The sequence below is a fragment of the Pristis pectinata genome, chromosome 16, assembly GCF_009764475.1.
Source record: "Pristis pectinata isolate sPriPec2 chromosome 16, sPriPec2.1.pri, whole genome shotgun sequence".
NCBI lineage: Eukaryota > Metazoa > Chordata > Chondrichthyes > Rhinopristiformes > Pristidae > Pristis > Pristis pectinata.
In genome coordinates, this window is record NC_067420.1 from 25,352,308 (window position 1) to 25,374,794 (window position 22,487).

The 22,487-nt window shown below is 40.0% G+C and overlaps 1 protein-coding gene across 1 annotated transcript in view; it reads right to left on the bottom strand.

Moving 5' to 3' along the window:
• The window catches only part of LOC127578804 (sodium/potassium-transporting ATPase subunit beta-1-interacting protein 3-like), a 132,812-nt gene that overhangs the window by 33,900 nt on the left and 76,425 nt on the right, over positions 1-22,487 (bottom strand). The window contains exon 4 of the mRNA XM_052031270.1: positions 6,049-6,237. Within this exon, the coding sequence (XP_051887230.1) occupies positions 6,049-6,237 (189 nt within the window). The remainder of the gene's footprint in view (positions 1-6,048; positions 6,238-22,487) is intronic.

The following is a 22,487-nucleotide window of genomic DNA, read 5'->3' on the forward strand; positions in this document are numbered from 1 at the left end:
GAAATAGGTCCAGGTGTAGCGACTCACTGTCCGAGCAAGCAAACCGGCTCGGCAGTCGGGTCGCGCATCGTTGGAGCGGCGAGGCCCAAGATGGCGCTGGGCTTTCGTCTTCCTCAAGCGACGGGGAGAACCCGCGCGCAGGAAAAGTTTGATGACGTAGTGCATACGTCATTGCCGTTTTCAGTGGGCAGGAACAGTTCTTAAAAGGCCCACTCAAGGCGGGAAAATAAATCAGTTTTGTTCTGCAACTCATCGACTAGTGTCTTACTTTCGCATCGCCGTAGCAGCCGCTACATTGGTGACCCCGACGGTCCAAACGGATTTTGGACCCACACAATGGATGACAACGCAGCAGCCAATGCAGTGGCACTCAAGCTGCCCACCTTTTGGACACTTCAGCCCCGCGTCTGGTTCGACCAGGCCGAAGCACAATTCCAACTTCGGTAGATCACCTCCGACTCCACACGGTACTACTCGTGGTCAGCTCCCTGGACCAGGAGACAGCCGCCTGGGTCGGAGACTTCATCCAGTCTCCTCTGGAGCAAGGCAAGTACCCAGCTTTCAAAGACCTTCTTATTCGGACCTTCGGCCTCTCCCATCGCGAGCGCGCCACCCGCCTGCTTCATCTCGACGGCCTGGGGGATAGATCCCCATCGGCCCTGATGAACGAGATGCTGGCCTTGGCTGAGGGACACAAGCCCTGCCTAATGTTCGAACAGGTCTTCCTCGAACAAGTACCCGATGACATTCACCTGCTGTTGGCCAACACTGATTTCAGCAACCCACGTGAGGTAGCCGCCCGGGCGGATGTCCTGTGGAAGGCCAAACGCGAGAGCGGGTCGTCCATCGGCCAAATCGCCAGACCGTGGGCCCAACGCCTACCTAAACCAGTCCCAGCAACCGAGCGACCACACCCCAGAAACATAGATGACGACACTGGCGACCAGCTGTGTTTCTACCATCAGAGGTGGGGCGCGGAGGCCCATCGATGCCGCCCACCCTGCAAGTTTCAGGGAAACGCCAGGGCCAGCCGCCGCTGATGGCTATGGAGGCTAGCCACCAACACAGCCTCCTATTCGTTTGGGACAAGCAGTCCGGGCGTTGTTTCCTCATTGATACTGGAGCAGAGGTCAGTGTTTTGCCCCCGACCGGCCACAACACTCGTAGCAGGCAACAGGGTCCCGCACTCAAAGCCGCAAACGGCGCAACGATACGAACTTTTGGTACCCCAACAGTTCAATTACAATTCGGCGACAGCCGTTTTACCTGAAACTTTACCCTTACTGCCATCCGAAATCAGCCCTGATGGCCCGCCTGAAAGGTCCTAACTGGGTCAATGAATTGCCTTGGGTCCTGCTCGGCATAAGCACTGCCCCCAAGGAAGATCTCCACACTTCGTCAGCTGAACTCGTGTACGGTGCACCCCTGGTCATCCCAGGGGAGTTCATACCCGCCCTTCGGGTGCAAGAGGAACAACCCCGCGGCAGTCCTGGAAAGACTGCGCGAGAGGCTCGGCAGCTTGGCACTGATTCCCACTTCGCGGCATGGTCAAGCCCCATCCTGTGAGCCCAAGGAACTACGAGACTGTAAGTTCGTTTTCGTTCGCAGGGGCACACCCCGGGCACCGTTGCAACGACCATACGAGGGGCCATTCCGGGTCATCAGGAATAATGGGTCCACCTTTATTTTGGACATTGGGGGCAAGGAAGAAGGCTTCATGATGGACCGCCTCAAACCAGCCCATTTAGATCTACAACAACCGGTCGAGGTCACAACTCCACAACGCAAAGGCCGACCCCCTAAGCAACGGCTAGCACAGCCCACAAACCTTGGGGACTGTATCGACTGTATCGCTGGTTCTGGGGGGGGGGGGTTGTGTAGCGACTCACCATCTGAGCAAGCGAACCGGCTCAGCAGTCGGGTCACACATCGTCGGAGCAGCGAGGCCCAGGATGCGCTGGGCCTTCATCTTCCCCGAGCGACAGGGAGAACCCGCACGCGGGAAAAGTTTGATGACGTAGCGCATATGTCATTTCCGTTTTCGGTGGGCGGGAACCGTTCCTCTTAAAAGGCCCACCCAAGGCAGGAAAATAAATCAGTTTTGTTCTGCAACTCATCGACTAGTGTCTTACTTTCGCATCGCCTTAGCAGTCACTACACAGGCTCTGCTGTGTCGGAATGTCCAGCTGCATTCTGACTACACATTAACCAGTCATCCTTTATTATAGTAATCTATTTGTGGCAGTTTTACTGTAAGAATCATTGTGTTAGCTACTCTTTAATATTGATTCAGTGAAGAAAAACAGCTCCTATTAAAAAGAACAATAGTCTCAGCTTTCAAATCACTTGACTTGCGAATGCAAATTAGCAATGAGCGCTTCTGTCAGTACTAGTTAATACCAGACAGCAGAAAGTAATAGATTTGTCTTCTATTGGAAACCCATGTCCCAGTTGTATCTATAACTATAGAAGGGGCTAAATTATGCTACAGAGTGCACTTTTCTGTATGCACTTTCTCATTGAGACTCAAAAACAGCTATTAGTTTATATGTATCCCTCTAATGCAAGTATGTTGGATGCGATATAATAAAGATATTTGTATATTTGTTCCTAACAGATGTGGTAGCACACAGAGCAGCAAGATGAAGGTAAAAATCAGGTTCAACCATAGTATGAAGCAACCTCTGCCATTCTGCACCTCAATATTCCAGCCTTGTCCTTATCATACACAGCCGTAAATGTTAACTCAAGTGAAGGACTGCTCCCCAACCAAATCACCACCTCCACCACATCAGACCCACCCCATTCTCTCAGGCACGACCTAAACTATTTAAACAGGCACAGCTACTAGAGTTGCTGCCACATAGCTTCAGCAACCAAAGTTCAATCCAGACCTCTGGTGCTGTCTGTGTGAATTTTGCACATTGTCCCTGTAACCAACTGGTTTCCTCGAGGTATTCTGGTTTCCTCACACATCCCAAAAACACCCAGGATGGTATGACCACTGCAAATTGCCCCTGGTGTGCAGGTGAGTCATAGAACCTGGGGGAAGTTGGTGGAAATGTGAGGACAATACAAACTGGGATTCGTGTAAAATGGGTGTTTGATGGTTGGTGTGGACTTGTTGGGCCAAAGGGCCTGTTTCTGTGCTCTACTGTTCTAAGTTCTTGAAACACTTCCAGGTGCATTACTGGATTATTTCTGCAGGCTGTAGTTGCTTTGGGAGGCTTCTTATACTTGGTTAAAGTTTAATTATACTAAAGGGAGTAGTCTGGCTGGTCTAAAAGTACATTTTCTCTGTCACATAATAGACTGTGCTGCCAATCAAGGGCAGCCTGGTAAGAGCTCCTCTGTTAAACGAGCATGAATGGCAGAATGACAGACCTGGTAAGTTGCAGAAAGAGGGAAGAAGAGGTGAGGGGCAAATGCTCTCGACAGAAGGTCATGTGCACCAAGGGTCTTTGGAAGGCAATATCCTCACCTCAAGTTCAGTGAGACATCAATGCTCAAGTCATGAGTGAACTCTGCCTCTGGTACAGCTACAACTGCAGCCTCAACCAGGGCAAGGACAGCACTGCTTATGGCAAAGAGTGCTCTTATATTTTTTGTTGTGTAATGCTATATAAGAATGCTCATTTAAAGCATTGAACTGCAAACTATTTCCCATAGTTTGCAGTGCAATTTTGTATAAGAGCATCCTGTACAACAAAGTATTTTTACAATCACCATCACACTTCATTGTCTCGTTCCACAGAGAACCAGACAGGGTTTACAGTGACAGCAGCTTCCCTCTGGTGCTTGGGATTGACTCCACCATGGTACGTCAAAGGGTGGTTCTTCCATGACATGTAATGTGGCTCATGGTTCCACACAGGAACCAACGTGCACTGCACACTCCCAGATCTACAACGAGAGCCAAGCACGTCACTGCCATATTCAATTAGTGGCTCTGCTTCTGGGTCTGAACTGAAGAAAAATGGGGAATAGGATTTGATACTGAATCACATGTTGCATCTCCCTGACATTTTAAGATAACAGCTCTTGCCATCCAGCTGAGGAGCAGGAGATTAGGGATCAGCAAGGCTTGCTAAAGAAAGTGAAGGAAGGCAGCAGTAGGCTAAGACAAAGAAAGACCTTTCTGCTCAGGCTCTATGAGATCAAATTATTACAAACAAAACACCAGCAAACACAATGATGCATACAAAATTAAACCAATCATCCTTGTACATTCCTTTATTGCCCGACTCAGTGTGGTTTTATCTTTTCCAGAGCTTCTACAAGGCGCTTCCCCAGTGACTATTACATGGGAGATGGAAGATTGATGAACTTCATTTGTGGAGACTAGAGGAGAAGAGGATAATCTTGACACGCTGTAGGACCAGCTTCACTTTTCGTCACTTCATCCTGAATTGTAGCCTACTGGGCTAGTTGATTGACAAGCAGCAGGCCACTGCTGAAGTGACAGGGAGGGAGCTACCTGAGGGAGGACAACCTTGAAGGCTTTGCCATGCTCAGCAACCTCGATGATTAATTGAAGCAAAACAAAATGTTGGATATTTTGTTTTATTTATTCATTTTTTAGGATGTGATGTCACTAACAAGGCCGGTACTTGTTGCCCATCCGATCCTTCAGGAGAAGGTACTCTGTTAGGTAGGGAGTTCCATGAGGTAGACCCAGTGACAATGGAGGAATGATGATATATCCAAGTTAGGATTATGTGATGTGTTGAAGTTCCCACTGCTATTAAGTCCTGGAGGCCCCTGGGGTAAAAGGTACCCAGAGCCTCAAAACTCAGAGTTTTGATGAAAGCTGTAAAAGCTGTTGACCAGATGGTGGATGCCAGGCTTCACTGCTGGGCTAATGGAGACAATCAGGGCAGATTCCAAGCTCTGTGCAAAACCCTGAACCATACTGCATTTGAAATCTCCCATGTGCCTTAATTTTATACAAAGAGCTTTCACATACACAAGTGTGTGATTACAGTTTCTACAGATTTTGTGGGATATGGGAGAAATGAGGAGGCTTAAACATTATTAAATAAGCAGATATCCTCATCATTGATCAATGTTACATCAGTGATAGTCATGTCCCAGGTATTACTCCTTCCTTGCTCATTCGCATTGGCTCCTCCAGGGGAGCCACAACCCTTCAGCATTTTGATTTTTTTCTATTGGGTTCAAAGTTGGGCTTGGGCTTCAGAAGAATCTGTCTAGCCAACCATTAAGACCTCTTTTTTGTGTGTTTAATGCATTGGTTTTATACATTTTCTTAAAATTTAAAATTGCCATTTGGTTTGTTTGTCTTTTCATGTAAATTTAAAGAGCTTGAAATTGACTTTAGATATTGAACTCTGTGCCATAGACATTCATTTAGAGCTTCCCTTTCCCTAGGTAAATTTGCCAGGATTCAAACACATGACCTTGTGTTGTCCCAATTTGTAAGCATTTTGTTTAAAGCCATCTCATTTTTAATGAATCTCTTATGAAAGGGAAACTGAACTATTTGCCAATATCACTGGTTACTTTTCTTAAAACTTTATTTTTTGCTAAAATTCAAATCAGTGCTCTCCTATTAAGTGGGAATATTTCAAAGGGAAGGTAGTATGTTATCATAAACTGATATAATTGCCAATCAAATGTGTACAAAGGAGGTCAATGACTGAATAGTAAATAATCCATTTCTGCCCATCTCACTCCTGCAAGGACTTGTCCAGTAAACAGTGAGTTATGATTATTTATTGATCTAATGAGCAATCCAACTTACCCAGAGACAACACATTTAAATGGATGCAAGTAATCATGACCAAAGTTGATGTTTTTATAACGCAAATACGAATTTTATTTTGCGATTTATTATTTAATTTATAGAGCTGTACTTTATGACTGTACAGCAACAATTTACAAATGAACATAATTCTTGATATTTAACTGTGGTTTGATAACGGTCATCCATCTAAAGAAACACCCTTTCCATGTTGATCAGAGGAACACAAATATTTTATGACATTACTCAGCATGTTATTGTCTGATTGCATACTTACTGCCAGCAGTTTGTGAGGAGCTGTGAATAACCTCAATATATTGGTAATCAATAATGCAGCCCATCACGGAGATATAGGAATGGCCATCCAAACTTTTCACATAGTTGGTTGACATCTCTCTTCTAACACAGCCAGGACCATGTTCACTCCACCAGGAATGGTGCACAGATATATTAAATGTCAGAAGGTCACTCTCCTGTACAGAAACAAGGATATGTTAAATTATTGTTGCATCCATTTGGAGTAACCAACTCACCACAATCAGCAGTAAATATACAATTATTTCCATCATCACTCAACACATCAGGACAGCAGTGTATTAGCCAACTACTTGGTGGTACATTGTGACTCAAACACACCATCCTTCAACCTGTGTGCCTCAACTGCCCAGCCCCTGAATGCATTAAATATGCATGCATTCTACTCTCATGTCTCCCAAATCCAAAGCCCACATGCACAGATGGTCATTGATTTGCTCCAACAACAAATGCGGTTGGGATTCAATCAACATGATTAAATATCAGTTAACTATAAGAAAACTGAGATTCATTCCATTGCAGATAACAACCAAACCTGGAGAAATTGTATTCTACTGCCCCCACCTGCATCCCAGGGTCCTCCTACCACTGCTCCCCCTTTGAACCATATACTGTACCTCTGACCAACAGCCTACAAAGTCCCAGATTGAGCTAAACACCAAATTACTTCCCAGGGTTCACTCAATATGAGGCCTCTCCTCAGTCAATGATCCAAATGCAATTAAAAATCTCAGCAGAGACTTTATCACTGAAAAGGGTGGGCCATTTGTTGATGGACGGGCCAGGAGATTAAGCTCCCAGTGGCGTGGTGATGGGGCCCACTTGCCAGTGGGCGAGAGATCAGGAGGTTGGCAGTTTGGAAATCACCAGGAACTCAGCAGTTTTGGCCATTTTATGATCAAAAATGCAGTACCAACAATTACTCCAGTAACCGCCAGTCAATGGGTCAGACAATCTGGCCATTCAATGACAATGAGTTCATTCCAAAAACTGAAGACAAAGCTGGGAAAAAGCTGTGACTCCAACACGTAATAATCTGTATATTATCAGCCTCTGCCAAAAACCTGCAAATATGAAGCTGGTACAGCTCCAACCAATTATTGTGACATTATGTTCCAAATGTGCCTTTTCTCCTCTTGGTGTTTGAAATTTTTTACTTTCTCAAAAATTGTTCCAGTTTTAATTCAGAGAATATCAAATGCCTGTAAATGTATCTGAGCCAGAAAATAACTGCTTCCAATTGCATTATTAATATTCAGAAAACTTCAAAGCAATTTCAAAACCATTTGGTCACCAAATCTGAACAGGTTCAATGTTGCAGTAATTAATCATTGTGACCAGGTAGGCTCTCTATCCTTATTAAGCAAACTTAATTTTTCATAATAAATACAATTAAGAAAATCTGAAAGGAGTGGTATACTGGGACATTTCTGCAACAACAAACCACACATGACACAGGATGGATCTTTCAACCAAAAGTTGGTATCATTAGTTGTATTTTTCTGTCAGATGTATTGTATAAACCTCCTGCAGCATTTTGTAACAAGCACATTCATTGCCTTAGTAATGATGTTGCAGTCAGTTCCTGCTGAGCAAATGGCTCATTTTCTGCATTCGCCAGAAGGATTCACTTATTGAATATTCAGAGCAAAACATTGATAACAATTTTCACTTACATGCTTTTAATTGTAATTCAGTAGTGTCTGAACTTTAGTATTTCCTACTACAATTGTGAATGTGTAATTTGACAGAATGTTGAAATAATAAGACCAAGTACAGTGGGTCATTATTATTTTCCTCATTTTATCTCTACACCCCTGAAACTGCTGACTCTGTTTTGTGATGCAAAATACCTGCAGGTAGTATTTGCAGTCAGTCTTAACCCAGAAAACAGTATGCATGTATGATTCTCAACTGACTTCAGCATAGGTCACAGGCATTCCTTTAAGTATCAGTGGCAACGCAGTTCCAGGGAACCCTATATTGCTGTCATGAATTGCTGCAGCCAATTTCCGAATGCAGAACCACCGAGTCAATTCATAGATTCATAGGGTAAACAGCAGAAAACAGGCCCTTTGGCCCAACTCGACCATGCTGACCAAGATGCTCTCTACACTAATCCCATTTGCCTGTGTCAGCCCATGTCCCTCTAAACTGTCCCTATCCTTGTACCTGTCCGAATGTCTTTTAAACATTGTAATTGTACCTGCCTGTATCACCTTATCTGGCAGCTCGTTCCATATACCCACCACCCTCTGTGTGAAAAGCTTGCCCCTCAGATCCCCTTTAAATTTTTCTAGTTGTATAAAAAAACTGTGACTATCTCCTATATCTATGCCCCTCATGATTTTATAAACCTCCATAATGTCACCCCTCGGCCTCCTTCACTCCAGGGAAACCAGTCCTAGCTATTCAGCCTCTCCTTCTTAACTCGAGCCCTCCAGTCCGGGCAATGTTCCTGTTAATCCTTTCTTCTCCCTCTCTAACTTAATCACATCCTTCCTACAGCGCGGCGAGCGGAACTGCACACAGTATTCCAAGTGCGGCCTAACCAACGATTTGCACAACTGTAACGTGACGTCCCAATTCCTATACTCAATGCCTTGACCGATGAAGGCTAGCATACATACGCCTTCTTCACCACTGTCTATATGTGTTGCCACTTTCAGGGAACTATGTACTTGTACTCCAAGGTCTCACTGTTCAATGACACTCCCCAGAGCCCTGCCATTCACTGGGTATGTCGTAGTCTGGTTTAACTTCCCAAAATGCATCACTTCACATCTGTCTTAGTTATATTCCATCAGCCATGCCCTTGCCCCTTTCCCAGTTGAGTTAGATCCTGTTGTAACCTTAGACAACCACTCTTCACTATACCACCAATTTTGGTGTCATCTGCAAACCTACTAATCAGAACCCATATTCTCTTCCAAAATCATGAATGTATATGGTGAACAATAAAGGACACAACACTGATCCCTGCATCACACCACTGATTACAGGTCTCCAATCTGACAAACAACCCTTCCTCTGCCTCCTTCCAACAAAGTCATGCCGACTATCCCTAATCAGCGAGACTAGAGAAACGTTGACCGCCTGCTTTTCTCCACGGATGCTGCCTGGCCTGCTGAGTTTCTCCAGCATCATAGTTTTTTTTATGCCTAATCAGTCCTTGCCTTTTCAAATGCAAATAAATCCTGTCCCTCAGGATCCCTTCCAGTAACTTTTCCGCCACTGATGCAAGGATCACTAACCTGTAGTTCCCTGCTTTGTCCTTGCAGTCCTTCTTAAATAAAGACATAACATGAGCAATCCTCCAGTTTTCTGGTACCTCACTCAGGGCTAACAAAGATATTAAAAAAATTTCTGCCCCAGCATTCCTGTCCCTACAATGTCCTGGGAATCATTTGGTCAGGCCTCGGGGATTTATCCATTTTTATACATGTCAAGGCCGCCAACACCTCCTCCTGCATAATGTCAATATGCTTCAGGATACCACTGTTCTCTTCCCTGATCTTGCTAGCTTCTATATCCTTCTCCACAGTAAATACAGAGAAGAAACATTCATTTAAGACCTCGCCCATCTCCCATAGCTGCACACAGATGACCACATTGACCCAAGATAACTTCTTGCTCTTAATGTCCTTGAAGAATCCTTATCTGCCAGAGGTATCTCATGCTTTTAGACCTCCTAATTTCCTTCTTAAGTGTACTCCTGCATCCTTTATACTCCTCAAGAGACTTGCTTGATCCCACCTGCCTATCCCTGACATGTCTCCTTTTTGCCGAGCAGAGCCTCATCAACTAGAGTTCCCTGCCAGCCTTGCCCTTCACTCTAACAGTACTGTCCCTGACCTCTTCCTATCTCACTTTTAAAAGCCTCCCACTTTCCAGGTGTCCCTTTACCTGCAAACAGCCTCTCTCAATCAATCCTAGCCTTGCCCCAGTTTAGGACTTTAACTTGTGGACCAGTCCTATCTTTTTCCATATCTATCTTGAAATTAATAGAATTGTGGTCACAGGTCTCAAAGTGCTTCCCCACTGACACGTCAACCACTTACCCAGCTTCATTTCCCAAAAGGAGGTCAAGTGCAGCCCCTTCTCTAGTACAGCCATCTACATATTGATTCAGAAAACTTTCCTGGACACCCTTAACAAATTCTACTGTTGTGGTAGCCTATCCTATAGCAGAACTATCCTGGGATTGGATCTGGAACTATCCTGGTCACCTCACTGAATTATTGATCAGTACCTTCTGTGCAAATTCTTCTGATTATCGACATTAACTACTTTGGAACTTAATTGCTTCGAAAAGACATCCTTTAACTACTTTGAAAAGGCATCCACTCTGTTATTAATATGCAAATCAGCTTGTAAATTCCAAGGACAACAGGACATATCGCAAGTTGTGAATCTCTAGAACTTGGTTTGTATTGCCCCATCATTTGCTTCCCATAACTGACATCTACCCATAGCTTCACATTATTTTCAAGAATTTGCTGGGGTTTTACATATTAAAAAGTCCAATAATTAAGAGTGTAAGTACATTTTTTAATGACAAATAATTTTAAGTAATGCCAGTCGCTCTCTGCCCAGAATGGGAATACTTCAGAGTTGAATAGCACTCCTGCTTGCAGTCAATTGTTGTTGGAGATTTTTAAAAAGATAAAGTTTATTTTTTTCTTGTTTATGTTATCACTCTTTCAATCCAGTCCTGCTTGCCCTCTGTATTTTTCCTTCCGAGTACAATATGTTTATAATTGTCTCCATTATTCTTCTCATAAAGTCACCAAGGTCCAAAGCACCCCACTGTTTTCATTGGACCATTATCAGCACAAATGCAAAATCATTTTAGTGAGGAATGATAGAATATATTTGCACATAAGAAATATATGCAATAAGTGAACTTGATTGTACTCCTATAGGACATTCTGTATACAGCATGCTATACTGTGAACAGTCTAGTTAGTGTTCATTTGCTACATACAATGATTTAAATCAAGATGAAAATCTTTCCAGTTCAGTCTTACTTCTTCCACATTGTCTTCACATTCAGATTTAAATTTATTACTTTTGACTCAAACACAACCTTTTTAATATCATACGAGTTTAAGATCCCCCCCCCCCCTTATAACCAATTATAGGGAATTTTTGAGGTGTCTCACTTGGTAGAAAAAGGGCATCAACACCTGTAAAGTGAAGGTGAGTAATCTTTCACTCCATCCCTATGGCTGCTGCAACTTCCCTTGGTCTATCCTTGGATCCCCTCCCACAGTTTAATATGCCAATAGGCCATTACAGGGCAGTTCAAGGTGAATTTTCTGAGCTCCACCAATCTAGAGACCTACAACCACACAATCCACTGCCAACTTCTGTGATCTTCACTCTTTGTACTGGTGTGAAAACACGCATTAAATATTTTCCAATGCAATATTTTCCAATGCAATATTTTCCAAACCAGCTACAGCAATAAGCTCAAAAGTACATTACTACGAGAGTATTGTGAAAATTATTTATGTTTACACTGTCAAAATTAAATCGCTGTTCTGATTCATCATATAATGTAATCGTCAGAATTCAGACAATGATTCACAACCCATTGTTTCTGGAAAATATACACAGTTTATTCCATGGTTGTGAATGATAACCTCATTTCCCAGTATGTGATAATTCACAACAGCGGGATTAAAATAGTGCACTACAACTAAGTACCACCCAGCAGTTCACTGAAAGAAATAGGTTCCAGGACACATGTAAAAATTGAAGGAAACTCCCTATGGTTTTGATGAATAGGGTAGCTGTTTAACAAGGGAATTAAATTATAAATAATAAGCATACATTGTGAAAGTATAATTTTGTAGATATTGCCCATCTTGGTCCTCTGAGGGATACTAAACTGTATTTTCACCAAATGAAATCACTCCTGCTAATGCATTGGCTGACTCCCTAAGTCTAGAAAATGTTCAGCTTTTGAAAAATACTTAAATACAAACATTTGGTGGTTCATTCTAATGGATCAGGAGTGTTAATGCTGGCATAGGTCTCATCCAACAATAAAGCAATTGTGAATTTATAGTCATTTTACACTGGTTAACATTTAGCCATTTAACATTCAGCATGCACTTTCCTCCTATACACACACGTGTATGATAAGTACAAGCACCAGCATTGGAATTGCAAACCCAATGTGCTTAAAAGGCAGGAATAACGTAGACAATCTATATGGTTTCTTTATAACTTCAGAGAAGAATGAGATAAAAATGCATTTTGGTTAGAAATTCCAAAAGAATTAAGCAGCACTCCAGCTAACCATCAGAGAGATTAAGGCAATTATGTAAATATGTATTGTTTAGTACCACTAATCTTGAAACGAGTTCAAATAATGTTTGTTGCAGAATCCAAGCGTGCTTTGTGAGTTTATGGCAGGAAGCAAGTCTATCAAGTGCAAGACGACAAAAGAGACTGCAGATACTGGAATCTGTTACAAAAAAAAATAGAACACTGGAAGAACTCAGTGGGCCAAGCAGCATCTGTGGAGGCAAAAGGTGTCAGTCAACATTTCGGGTTGGGACTCTGCATCAGCTTGCAAGTCAACATCAGCAAAGTCAGGTCCTGATGCAGAGTCTCAATCCAAAACATCAGTTTACACCTCTTACCACCACAGATGCTGCTTGACCGGCTGAGTTCTTCCAGCATTCTGTTTCTTTGTTCTATCAAGTGCAATTAAAGAGAAAAAAAAACAAAAAGGCTATTGCAGAAGAAGCATAAACAATTGATAATCCTGTTGTTTTACAGCAATGTGAAAACAACCAGCAACAATCTGTCCGCCACGGTTACCCTCTTGCTGAGGTAACAAAACTGTTTATTCATACTGTTGAGACAGTGGTTAGACTGACTAAACTGTAATGTCCTGCACTACACAGCATAGGGAATTCAGAAGAATTGTCTTTACCCAGAAGGTGCTGAAAATTGGAGTAGCTGAGGCAAAGAGTCTAGGTGCTTTTAAGAGGATGTTAGGTAATCATTTGATTGAGAAGGCAATGGGAGCTATACTGGTAGCTATAGATGAGAACACATGTGAGGTGGTTCAAATGCAGATTGAACCTCAGCATGGATTAGTTGGGCTGAATGGTTTGTTTCTGTACCGTGTACCATGTACATCTGTGCAAGATCTTCCTTGAATGGCCAGAAACATGTACAGTGAAGACATATCACATTCATCATTTCGATCTGAGTGTGTGGGTCAGGTTTCTGCACAATTTGCCAAATTGTTTTGAAAATCCCAGAAGTACGAAGTCCCAAGATCTATCATGCTGCTTTTCAGTAATTGCCCTAGAAAAGCAGCGTAAATCACCAGAAACCCTAGACCTAAATATGTGGTCCTGAATGAATCTTTATTCGTAACTTTCATTAGTAAAGAAACTTTTACTAAAAAGCTTAATTTGCATATAATGTCTAAATTTCCTCTCAGTTCAAACATTCCTGTAACACAAAGCCTGATCTTTTCAAAGGATTTTTACACTTAAGAGTGTGCCATTGACTGGATTTAGACTTGGAGAGGTACATGTCTTAATCAAGTTTCAAACTACCAACTATAAAAGAATGAGTCCCAAAATATTTCCACTTTCAATAACACGACCGTACCATGTCCAAGAGTGTGAAAGGACATGGCCCTGAAGCTAAACAACAGATCTGAACACAAAGGGCGGTTATTTAACTCGGGTCAGATTCAGATCAGTGGTGCCTGTGCAAGTTACCCACTGCTCCAGATAAGAGTATATTTAATTGGCAAGATGGGTTGCTAAGGCTATTCCATAGTGATACGGGGTAAAGGTAATGACCAGCCTTTGGGGATACCCACATTATGCTTGCAAAACCAAGCAGAGCACTAATGGTGTTGCAAGGTGCATAAATGACTAAATTCACCTTACAGCAAAATCCTCCTTCTCTCCAAGTTTACTTTGACAGAAAATCAAAAAAAAAATGTAGATGCTGTAAATCTAAAATAAAAAAAGAGAAAACATTGGAAACACTCAGCAGGTCAGGCCACATCTGTGAGAAGAGAAACAGAGTCAACGCCTCAGGTCAAAAACCCTTCGTCAGAACTGGGAAGGAAACAAAAGAAGCTTGTTAAGATACAGGGAGGGTGGAAGAGGAGGTTGTCTTTGATAGGGTAAAACTAGGGTGACCATGGGGATAAGCTACAAACAAGTTTACCTGGTCAGTGAGTGAGTGGGAGCAGTTAGAGGTGAGAACATAGACAACTGAACATAGACAAAAGAGTGTAGGAGTTGTGAAATGCAGAGTGGGAAGATATGCCCAGCATTTCAGGCTGGGCTCATCCTCCACGTCTAGAGGGAGAAAAAAGGGTAAAACAAAACAAGCTTATCCAATATCATAGATGATGACTGAAATCTCTGCCTGTATCAGGATCCAAACTGGTCAATGATTTTTAAGCAGATAAGTAACCACGGTGATTTTAACTGTACACCTGCATGTTATTTGCTGAACCAGGATAGGATTAAAATCACCTCTCCAAAGTTTTGAAGTGTATAACAGCTTCACATTCCAGGAAAACAATCTGCAAATTAGGTAGGAATCTCATGCAAAAATTAATTTAGTATCTAACAGTGGAAAAGCAAATTTGTTTTCTATGCTGCAGCTGCAACTCTTATCCATGCCTGTACTTCCTTCTTTAAATATTTATTATGTTTCACCTCAAACAACAATCACACCATTTCTTTCAATAACCTTTTTGAATCTCTGTTGCAATAGAATACCTTGGGCAGACGAAGGCATATTTTGTTGGATCCATGGTTGAGAGAGAAGAAAATTAAGACAGACTTGCTCAAAGGACATAAAGGAGGAAAGAAATGAATAATAATGAAAAGAATTGGAAAGGTTTGAATTCACAACACAGAATACATCAATTATTAGAATAAAGGAAGGCAAGAACAGGATGAAACATAAAAAGAATAAAGGATGAATTATAGGGGAGATAAAAGCAAATACAAAGCTGGAAAGGATCAGAAGAAATAGGGAAGGGAATGTGACAAAATCAAAGACAATGGGAGGAAATAGTGAGGAAGATGATAATTGCAGAAGTGTTAATGAAAGTAATGAAGTCATAAGAAAACAGGGCAAATTATAATTGAATATCAGAATGACTGAAAGATCAGCAAAATTTCAAAACAACATAATGAATAAACAAGTGTTTAATGGGCTCATATTACATTTGTATCTACATTATCATCAACCCATTAAAAAGTTTTATCACCATGAAAATATATAGAACAACATGCTTAAAATATCATAAAAAAGTTAAAATAACTCTTCAGGGAAAATTTTAGTCCAGCCTTGGAAATTTATCAATTAGAAAATGTTGCACTCTGTCATTTATTAGTTTTAGGGCCAAAAGAACTTCAATACTTTAATAATTATATGACAGGATAGCCATTTGCAACATCTTATTTTTCTGAGATAAATGGAAGTTACTTTGAACAGTGAGTAACAGCAGAATAATAGTCTATAATAGGCACAAGGTCAAAACATCAACGGATTCTGTAAGCACCATTTTAATATTTTTCCAAAAGAACAACCACACAAGAGTAGATGGTGTAATACCAAACGGAGAGAGATTAGTTCAGGTCATAAGCATAAAATTTGCAATTCTATCTCATGAGAAAATGAAAAAAAAAACAATTTGTAAAAGATCCTACTGATATTAACCAGTGAGTGAGCACAGCATTAGAAGCCAGAGGAAAAATAAGCAACAAGATTAGCAACAAGTCTGGCAAAGAAGTCTTTTAATCAAACATTGCATTGATTACAATGGAGGAAAAAAAATGATGTAAACAAATATGCCTGCTAATGTCAATTTAGAGATACTTGACATTAAGCTAAGGGAAGTTTGGCAGTTTTGAAGTATAGTAGTAATGATAATGAAGAATTAGGATTAAAGAGCTATTCTCGAATGCATGAAGAAGTACACACAAAAAGAATGTCATCTTCTGAGGGGGAAGAGAACATTTTGTGTTGCACACAAGACAGCTGCTAGGCAACAATATAGGCACTTTCTCACAACCCACAACATGTGCAGTTGGATAAAGCTGTCTATCCAGCTCAAAAAGAAGCTCCACATCCTCTGCTATTTTATTAAATATACAAGTTTAAAACTTATTTGAAATATTATGCACTTGACACTACTTAATACAAATACATTTTTTTTTATTTGCTCTACCCATTTTTGAAAAATTAAGTTACTCCACCCTCATGAGTGTCACTTACTTTATTCGTGAATTATTATATCAAGGCTAATCATGTGAATGATTAAAAGCATTTATATGACTGCTTGTGGAGCATGATCTACGTACTTTGCTCTGTGACCCAGGACTTATATTATCCATTCAACCAAGGCAATATTTATTGACTTGACTTCATTAAATCTGATTTATGAGAGGTATGCTCTAAAGTTCAATACTTGTAATTCTCAACATGTTAAGATAAAATGCTTTATAATGAACCCAAGTTGTAAGGGTTCTTTTTTTAAATGGTGAACACTGTACCACTTTGATCATCAACAACTACAAAATTCTAAAAGTTCTACTGCATCATTTTTGAATGTTTAGACTTACATTTTTCACAGTCAGTTTCAGATAACTGCAGAACAAAATCCAATCAATATATTTTGTTAAACATCCATTTTGATTGTATTATTTCATGACAAAATGTCAATTCTAAAGTCGTCTGTCCTTGAGTTATTAACAAAAATCATTTAGGTTGAGCAGCTGGCAAGAAATATGATGAATAATTAGGTATAAGGGGGCATCTGTCGGTGTCTTAGGATAATCACCGAACAGATGGACAATTTTGATATCTTTGTGACTTCATATGGAGTGAGAACAGCAAATAGGAAATATGTGTGTTACGATCTGCATTTGTACTTTGAAGATATTGCCATAACTTTAGACTTCTACTTTGAAATGATTCTCTCCTCAGCTATTTTGTTACTGCGTGTAATCAGTCTAACTGATATGATTCCATGGAACCCAAATATATTCGAAATAGCTTGTTTAAAATGAGTCTACTTAAATTATATTAATAATGGTACCTGATAGCAAATGTATTACCATGTTTTCTAAAAGACTACAAATCAAAAGAGGCTGCAAATTAAGGTCTCTGATATTAGTGACTGGATGAAATTCTTAGTCTAGTAGCAGCAATAAACCACTTGAAACAAAATAATGTTAAAATGATGTGTTTCCATTTTAGCTACTCATATCTCACAATAATTATTGGACCATCTGAGGTTATAAGGATGTAAAATGTTCATTTAAAACATATTTAAGCACAAATAAATAAATATTACACTTCGCTCATATTACTAGATGGGCAGTAACAATTCTTGAGCATCAAGTATTAGCTAATCATTGTGATGCATTTGAGGGGAACATCATCCCTTGATTTGTTATGACAATGTAGGACACTGCAATCCTTCTCTCTTCTGTGATTAACTATATGAATAAAGGTGAATATTGGCAACTAAACACATGTTAATTTTCTAAACCTAATTAGTTTTCATGGGGCTACTAACAAGTGGTTGCTATTAGTAACCACATATGGTCATCCCAGTCTTTAAATTTTGACACATACTTGAATCAGATGCTGGTGCTAAAAAGTGCAAAACCCTATATATGAATTTTGATGGCCCAATCAAATTTGTACTGGTTGAAATACCAGTTTAGAGGCATTTATTTTCCAAGATTAGAAACCGAGAAGCATCCTACAATATCTGTGCAAGGTTTTTCTCTTGAGGTAGCTTTATACCAGATGTTGCACCAATAGCCAACCAGCTGTTAAATTATAGTGCCAGTGTCTCAGTGTCAATACCAGTTTACACATGTGGTTCAACGGATATCTACCTACACCGAAATTCAAAGAAATTGAAGTGTTTTGGGAGCTCCTGGAGAAGTTTTAGGATATTCTTTATTACTTTGAAAGGAATACATTTTAAGAAATTACTCAATACTCCAGGATGAATGCTTGAAGGCAGATAAAGAACAAAGTGAGAACGTATGGGGTCTTTAAACAGAAAGGAAATGGAAGCTAAAATAGATTATATTGAATTAAATGAGAAAAAGATTAAATAATAATGAAATAAGACTTTTCAAGAAAAGGTGAATCCATCCAATGTTACCATTTTACTTAAGACTGTATTAAATAGCTTAAAATTATAATTACAAGATTAGTGCTTCACTTGACATTTTTCCACCACTTAGTAAAATTCAGCCAGATACATTGCAAACTAAAAACAACATGTTTGTGAAGGGACAATATCATTTCCCTGAATTCACCAACAACCATATTAAAATTTGAACAAATTAATGCAAATTAGTTTCTAGGGTATGTATACTGAACAACTGGAAAATATAACATAATTACCTTGTTTTTCAAATGTAACTTGAAGGTTTGTCTTTAAATAGAAGGAACCACCATTGCAATATCCAGTTCTAAATGAGAAGGCTGAACTTAAATCTGGATCAATTAATGATTAGTTGATGTCCTAAAATATAAAGAAAGTCTATACAAATTATCAATGTACTTTTTAATCAAATTTGATTGGATGTTTCTCAGTCAGTAGCTTTCCACTTCTGAACTAGAAGGCTCTAAGACCAAGGATCAATCTATAATCTAAGGTGACAATCCAACAAAGGACTACGCTGTCAGAGATGCTGCCTCCAGAGGGGAAGATTCATGAAGGTCCCATCTGGTTGTTCTGCTGATTTGGACAGATGCATTAGATCTCATAGTATTATTCAAAGAAAAAGGAATCTTGACCATTATTCCTTACTCAATCAAAAACAGATTATGTGGTCATTCATCTCTTTGCTGGATGTGGAGCCTTGCTGTGCATAAATTAACAATCAGAACAGCAACTGCATAATTTAAATCTTTATATAGAGGCATCCTGGGATGTTTGATATATGTGATAAACATTGTGACTTACAGTTGCTAGTTAAATATATACTTGCTTTTAATGTTTAATTATCTGCATACTTTAGTGGCCAGTGCAGTGTTTTGTCTTTTACAAGCCACACAAAACAATCCTTTTCAGAAACATTTAAAAAAGACAACTAATTCTACATGGCCATCATTTTTCAGACACAGCTCATAATTGTATTTTTACTTCCCTAATTGAATATAACCATAAACACAACACTCAAAATGCCTTCAATCGACTAGTGAGGGGACGAGCACAAGTTCAGTGCTAACATGGGGTGTTGGTATATTTATAATTACACAGGGATTCCTAATTTGTTAATGTTTGAACAAATGCATCACCAGGTTATGTTGACAGTAAAGGTAACATCTTTCTAAAGATGATCTCAATGTAGACATCTGTAATATTGCTGTTCCATGTAATGTCCTTGCTATCTGTTATAAATTAAATTTCAGACAAGTGTTTATAGTGAAGCTTTTGCTGTTGGTCATGGGTCATTTGGTGGAATTCTCAGAAGATTTAAGTTATAATTCAAACAACAAAGTACAAAAATCTGATCAACATTTCACTGTAGCACGGAGGATCGCTTCTCTCTCTGAGATGCAAACTTTTGGATAAAATGTTAGACCAAAGCCTTGTCTCCTCTCCTAGATGGATATAAGAAATCCCATGGCATTATTTCAACTAACAGGATAAGATATATCCCCGGTGTTCTGGCCAAGATTTAGGTCTCCATCAACATCACTAAGAATGGATTATCTGGTCATTACCACATTGCAGTTTGTGGGATCTTGCTGAATGCAAATCAGTACTGTCCTTTTTACAATACAACAGTGATTACACTTCAAGAATTCTTATTTAGTTGTGGAGCATTTTGCAAAAGGAATGTGAAAGGCACTATTAAAAAGCAATTTATTTTATTTTAGCAATAGCCCTGATGATCCCATACGTCATGTTTCTGCAGAGTTGTGTAAGGTGCCAATCAAAGGACAAGGCAACCACTTGGAAGAAAGGTCAGATGAGTTGCATTTGGCATCTGACCTTTCAGGTTGGTGCATCCTTTATAGATCAACATTAATAAACTATATAGAAACTGCAGGTTGAAGAAGATGGATCTTTTGCCGTATGCCTTTCTGCATTTACTGTCTAATCCTTTCTTTCTGGGTATGACTTGAACCAAAACACAATGTCCATCACCTATTTAATGTTTAGAAAAGACAGAATACTTTTTAACAGTACATGAACAAATACTTAACATTACAAAATACTCTTGAACACTTTTTCTCAGTCACGGTAAGAGTCACATCCAGGAGAGGTGTAATGTTTATTTTCTCACCAAAAAGTCCAGAAGTCCTCAGACAGCACATTACATCTTTGCTACCGCACTGTGCCATTGAACAAATCCCCTTAAAGCAGCTGACCCAAGATTGGGAAATAAGCAACAGGTACTGTTCTTTTTCAACCATGCCACCTTGCATTCACCACATAGTTGAAGAGTCTTATCTGCTTAAGGCATTACCAGAATTGATGTTGCCCGATCACTCTGGCTTGTCTTCACTAGAACGTAATGTTATTCCAATTTACCCAAATCTCCCTTGACCTGATTCATAAATGCATGTAGGTCTGGGCATGGCATGTAGTAAATTAGTTTTGCACCTGGCTTGATACAAATATGAGCATTATAACCTGTAAGATCCATATTTCTGCATACCTTCCAATAAGTACACCCATGTGTGATTTTGAAGCACACAAGCACCAATCCAGCTTCAGTTTCCTGAGCCAATCATTGCCTATCAACATTGGTAAGTTAGTACAAATTGAATATGACCACTGGTAACTCTATTTGAAGATTGCATCTAACTTTTCATCTGGCCTAATGCTTCAGCTGACAATGTTTTCAAGTTCATTCTACTCTTCAGCAACAGTACTTGGCTGAGCTTAGCTATCCTTTCTATAACTGAGCAATCTGTTGTTGCGTTGATGCTTATATTCATATACTTTTGTCTTGAAGTTGTTCTGCCTTCCATCATTGCTGCTGATGGCACAAATGCTACATTTACATGCTGAGGATATGAACACTTTTTTTCTGGCAGTTAAAGACACTTTGCCATTTTGAATTGACATACTGGTTTCCACTGAATCTATAACAGCAATTCACAACAGTCTCATCAACATGTTTCTGATTCTGCTTTCAAATTCTAGCCTTGGCTATTGCTCCACAGTTATGAACTACAGTCATATTTGTACCCAACACTGGGGACAAGTTTCTTTAGCATTCCTCAATGCCATCTCTGCAATGTTGCAATTTTGTATTCAGGATTACATGCATAATTCAGTGTATTAAATAACTTTGGTTGAATTCACTCATTGATTAAACCACAAACAAGCTTTTCACACAAAAACTTCAGAATTGCAATATGAGACAGATCCTTAAATGCAACAATACACGTGGGGACAGTTTCACTGAACTTCAGATTCCTAGTTCCAAACTGGCAGCTCTCCACAATTTCTGAGAGTTTTGGGTACCACTCACTAAACAAAACATGTTTTTCTTTCCAGACTAACCCCATACTTTTTGACAAACTTGAAAATTTCACACTTTTTGTTAATCTTCTCTCCTCATTGCCGATTTGTAATGGATTTATACGTCCATATGCTCGTTACTTTGAGCCCCAGCAGAGCAGAATATGTAGACAGACATAAAGAACTGTTTGAACATGTGTAACTCATTCATTGAACTTTCTAATTAAACTGTACTATTGCACTTACACGTACTTTTTAGATTTACATACACTACAAAGACACATTATTGGATCCAAGCACCAAACTTGGGTCCACTCAAGCAGGTCACCTTTAAGTTTCATTGAAGCAGGCCCCACCTGCATTAAAAAGGTAAATTTATCCATTAGCGAACTATGCTATTCTCTGACCTCTATGCCCAAAGGAATTTTAAGTGAATGTTGTCCAAGCATGCATGACATGTCTTGGAATATAACTGTCCATATCTAGAGATCTCCATGAGCAAATACATCAAACGATTTGAGAGGAGGAGGACCAGGAAGCTATTTGGCAATCTTCACAACCTGAACACTGAGCAAAATTCTGTTATGTAGGACATAATAACATTACACCATGCAGCAGAAGTTCTAGACCCATGTGCATTTTCTTTATTCAGTTTTCATTGCTGGCAAAATTACACATTCTGAATTGCCCTTATGTAGGTGGTGATGAGACACCTTCATGAACCCATCCACAATCCTGCTGCAAAGAGAGTTCCAGGATTTTGATCCCAGCTTTGATGAAGAGTGGCAATACATTTGCAACTGAATGTTGTGTGTGACTTTGAGGAGAACCTTTTTGACAGTAGTGTTACCATGCACCTGCAACCTTTGTCCTTTTTAGCGATAG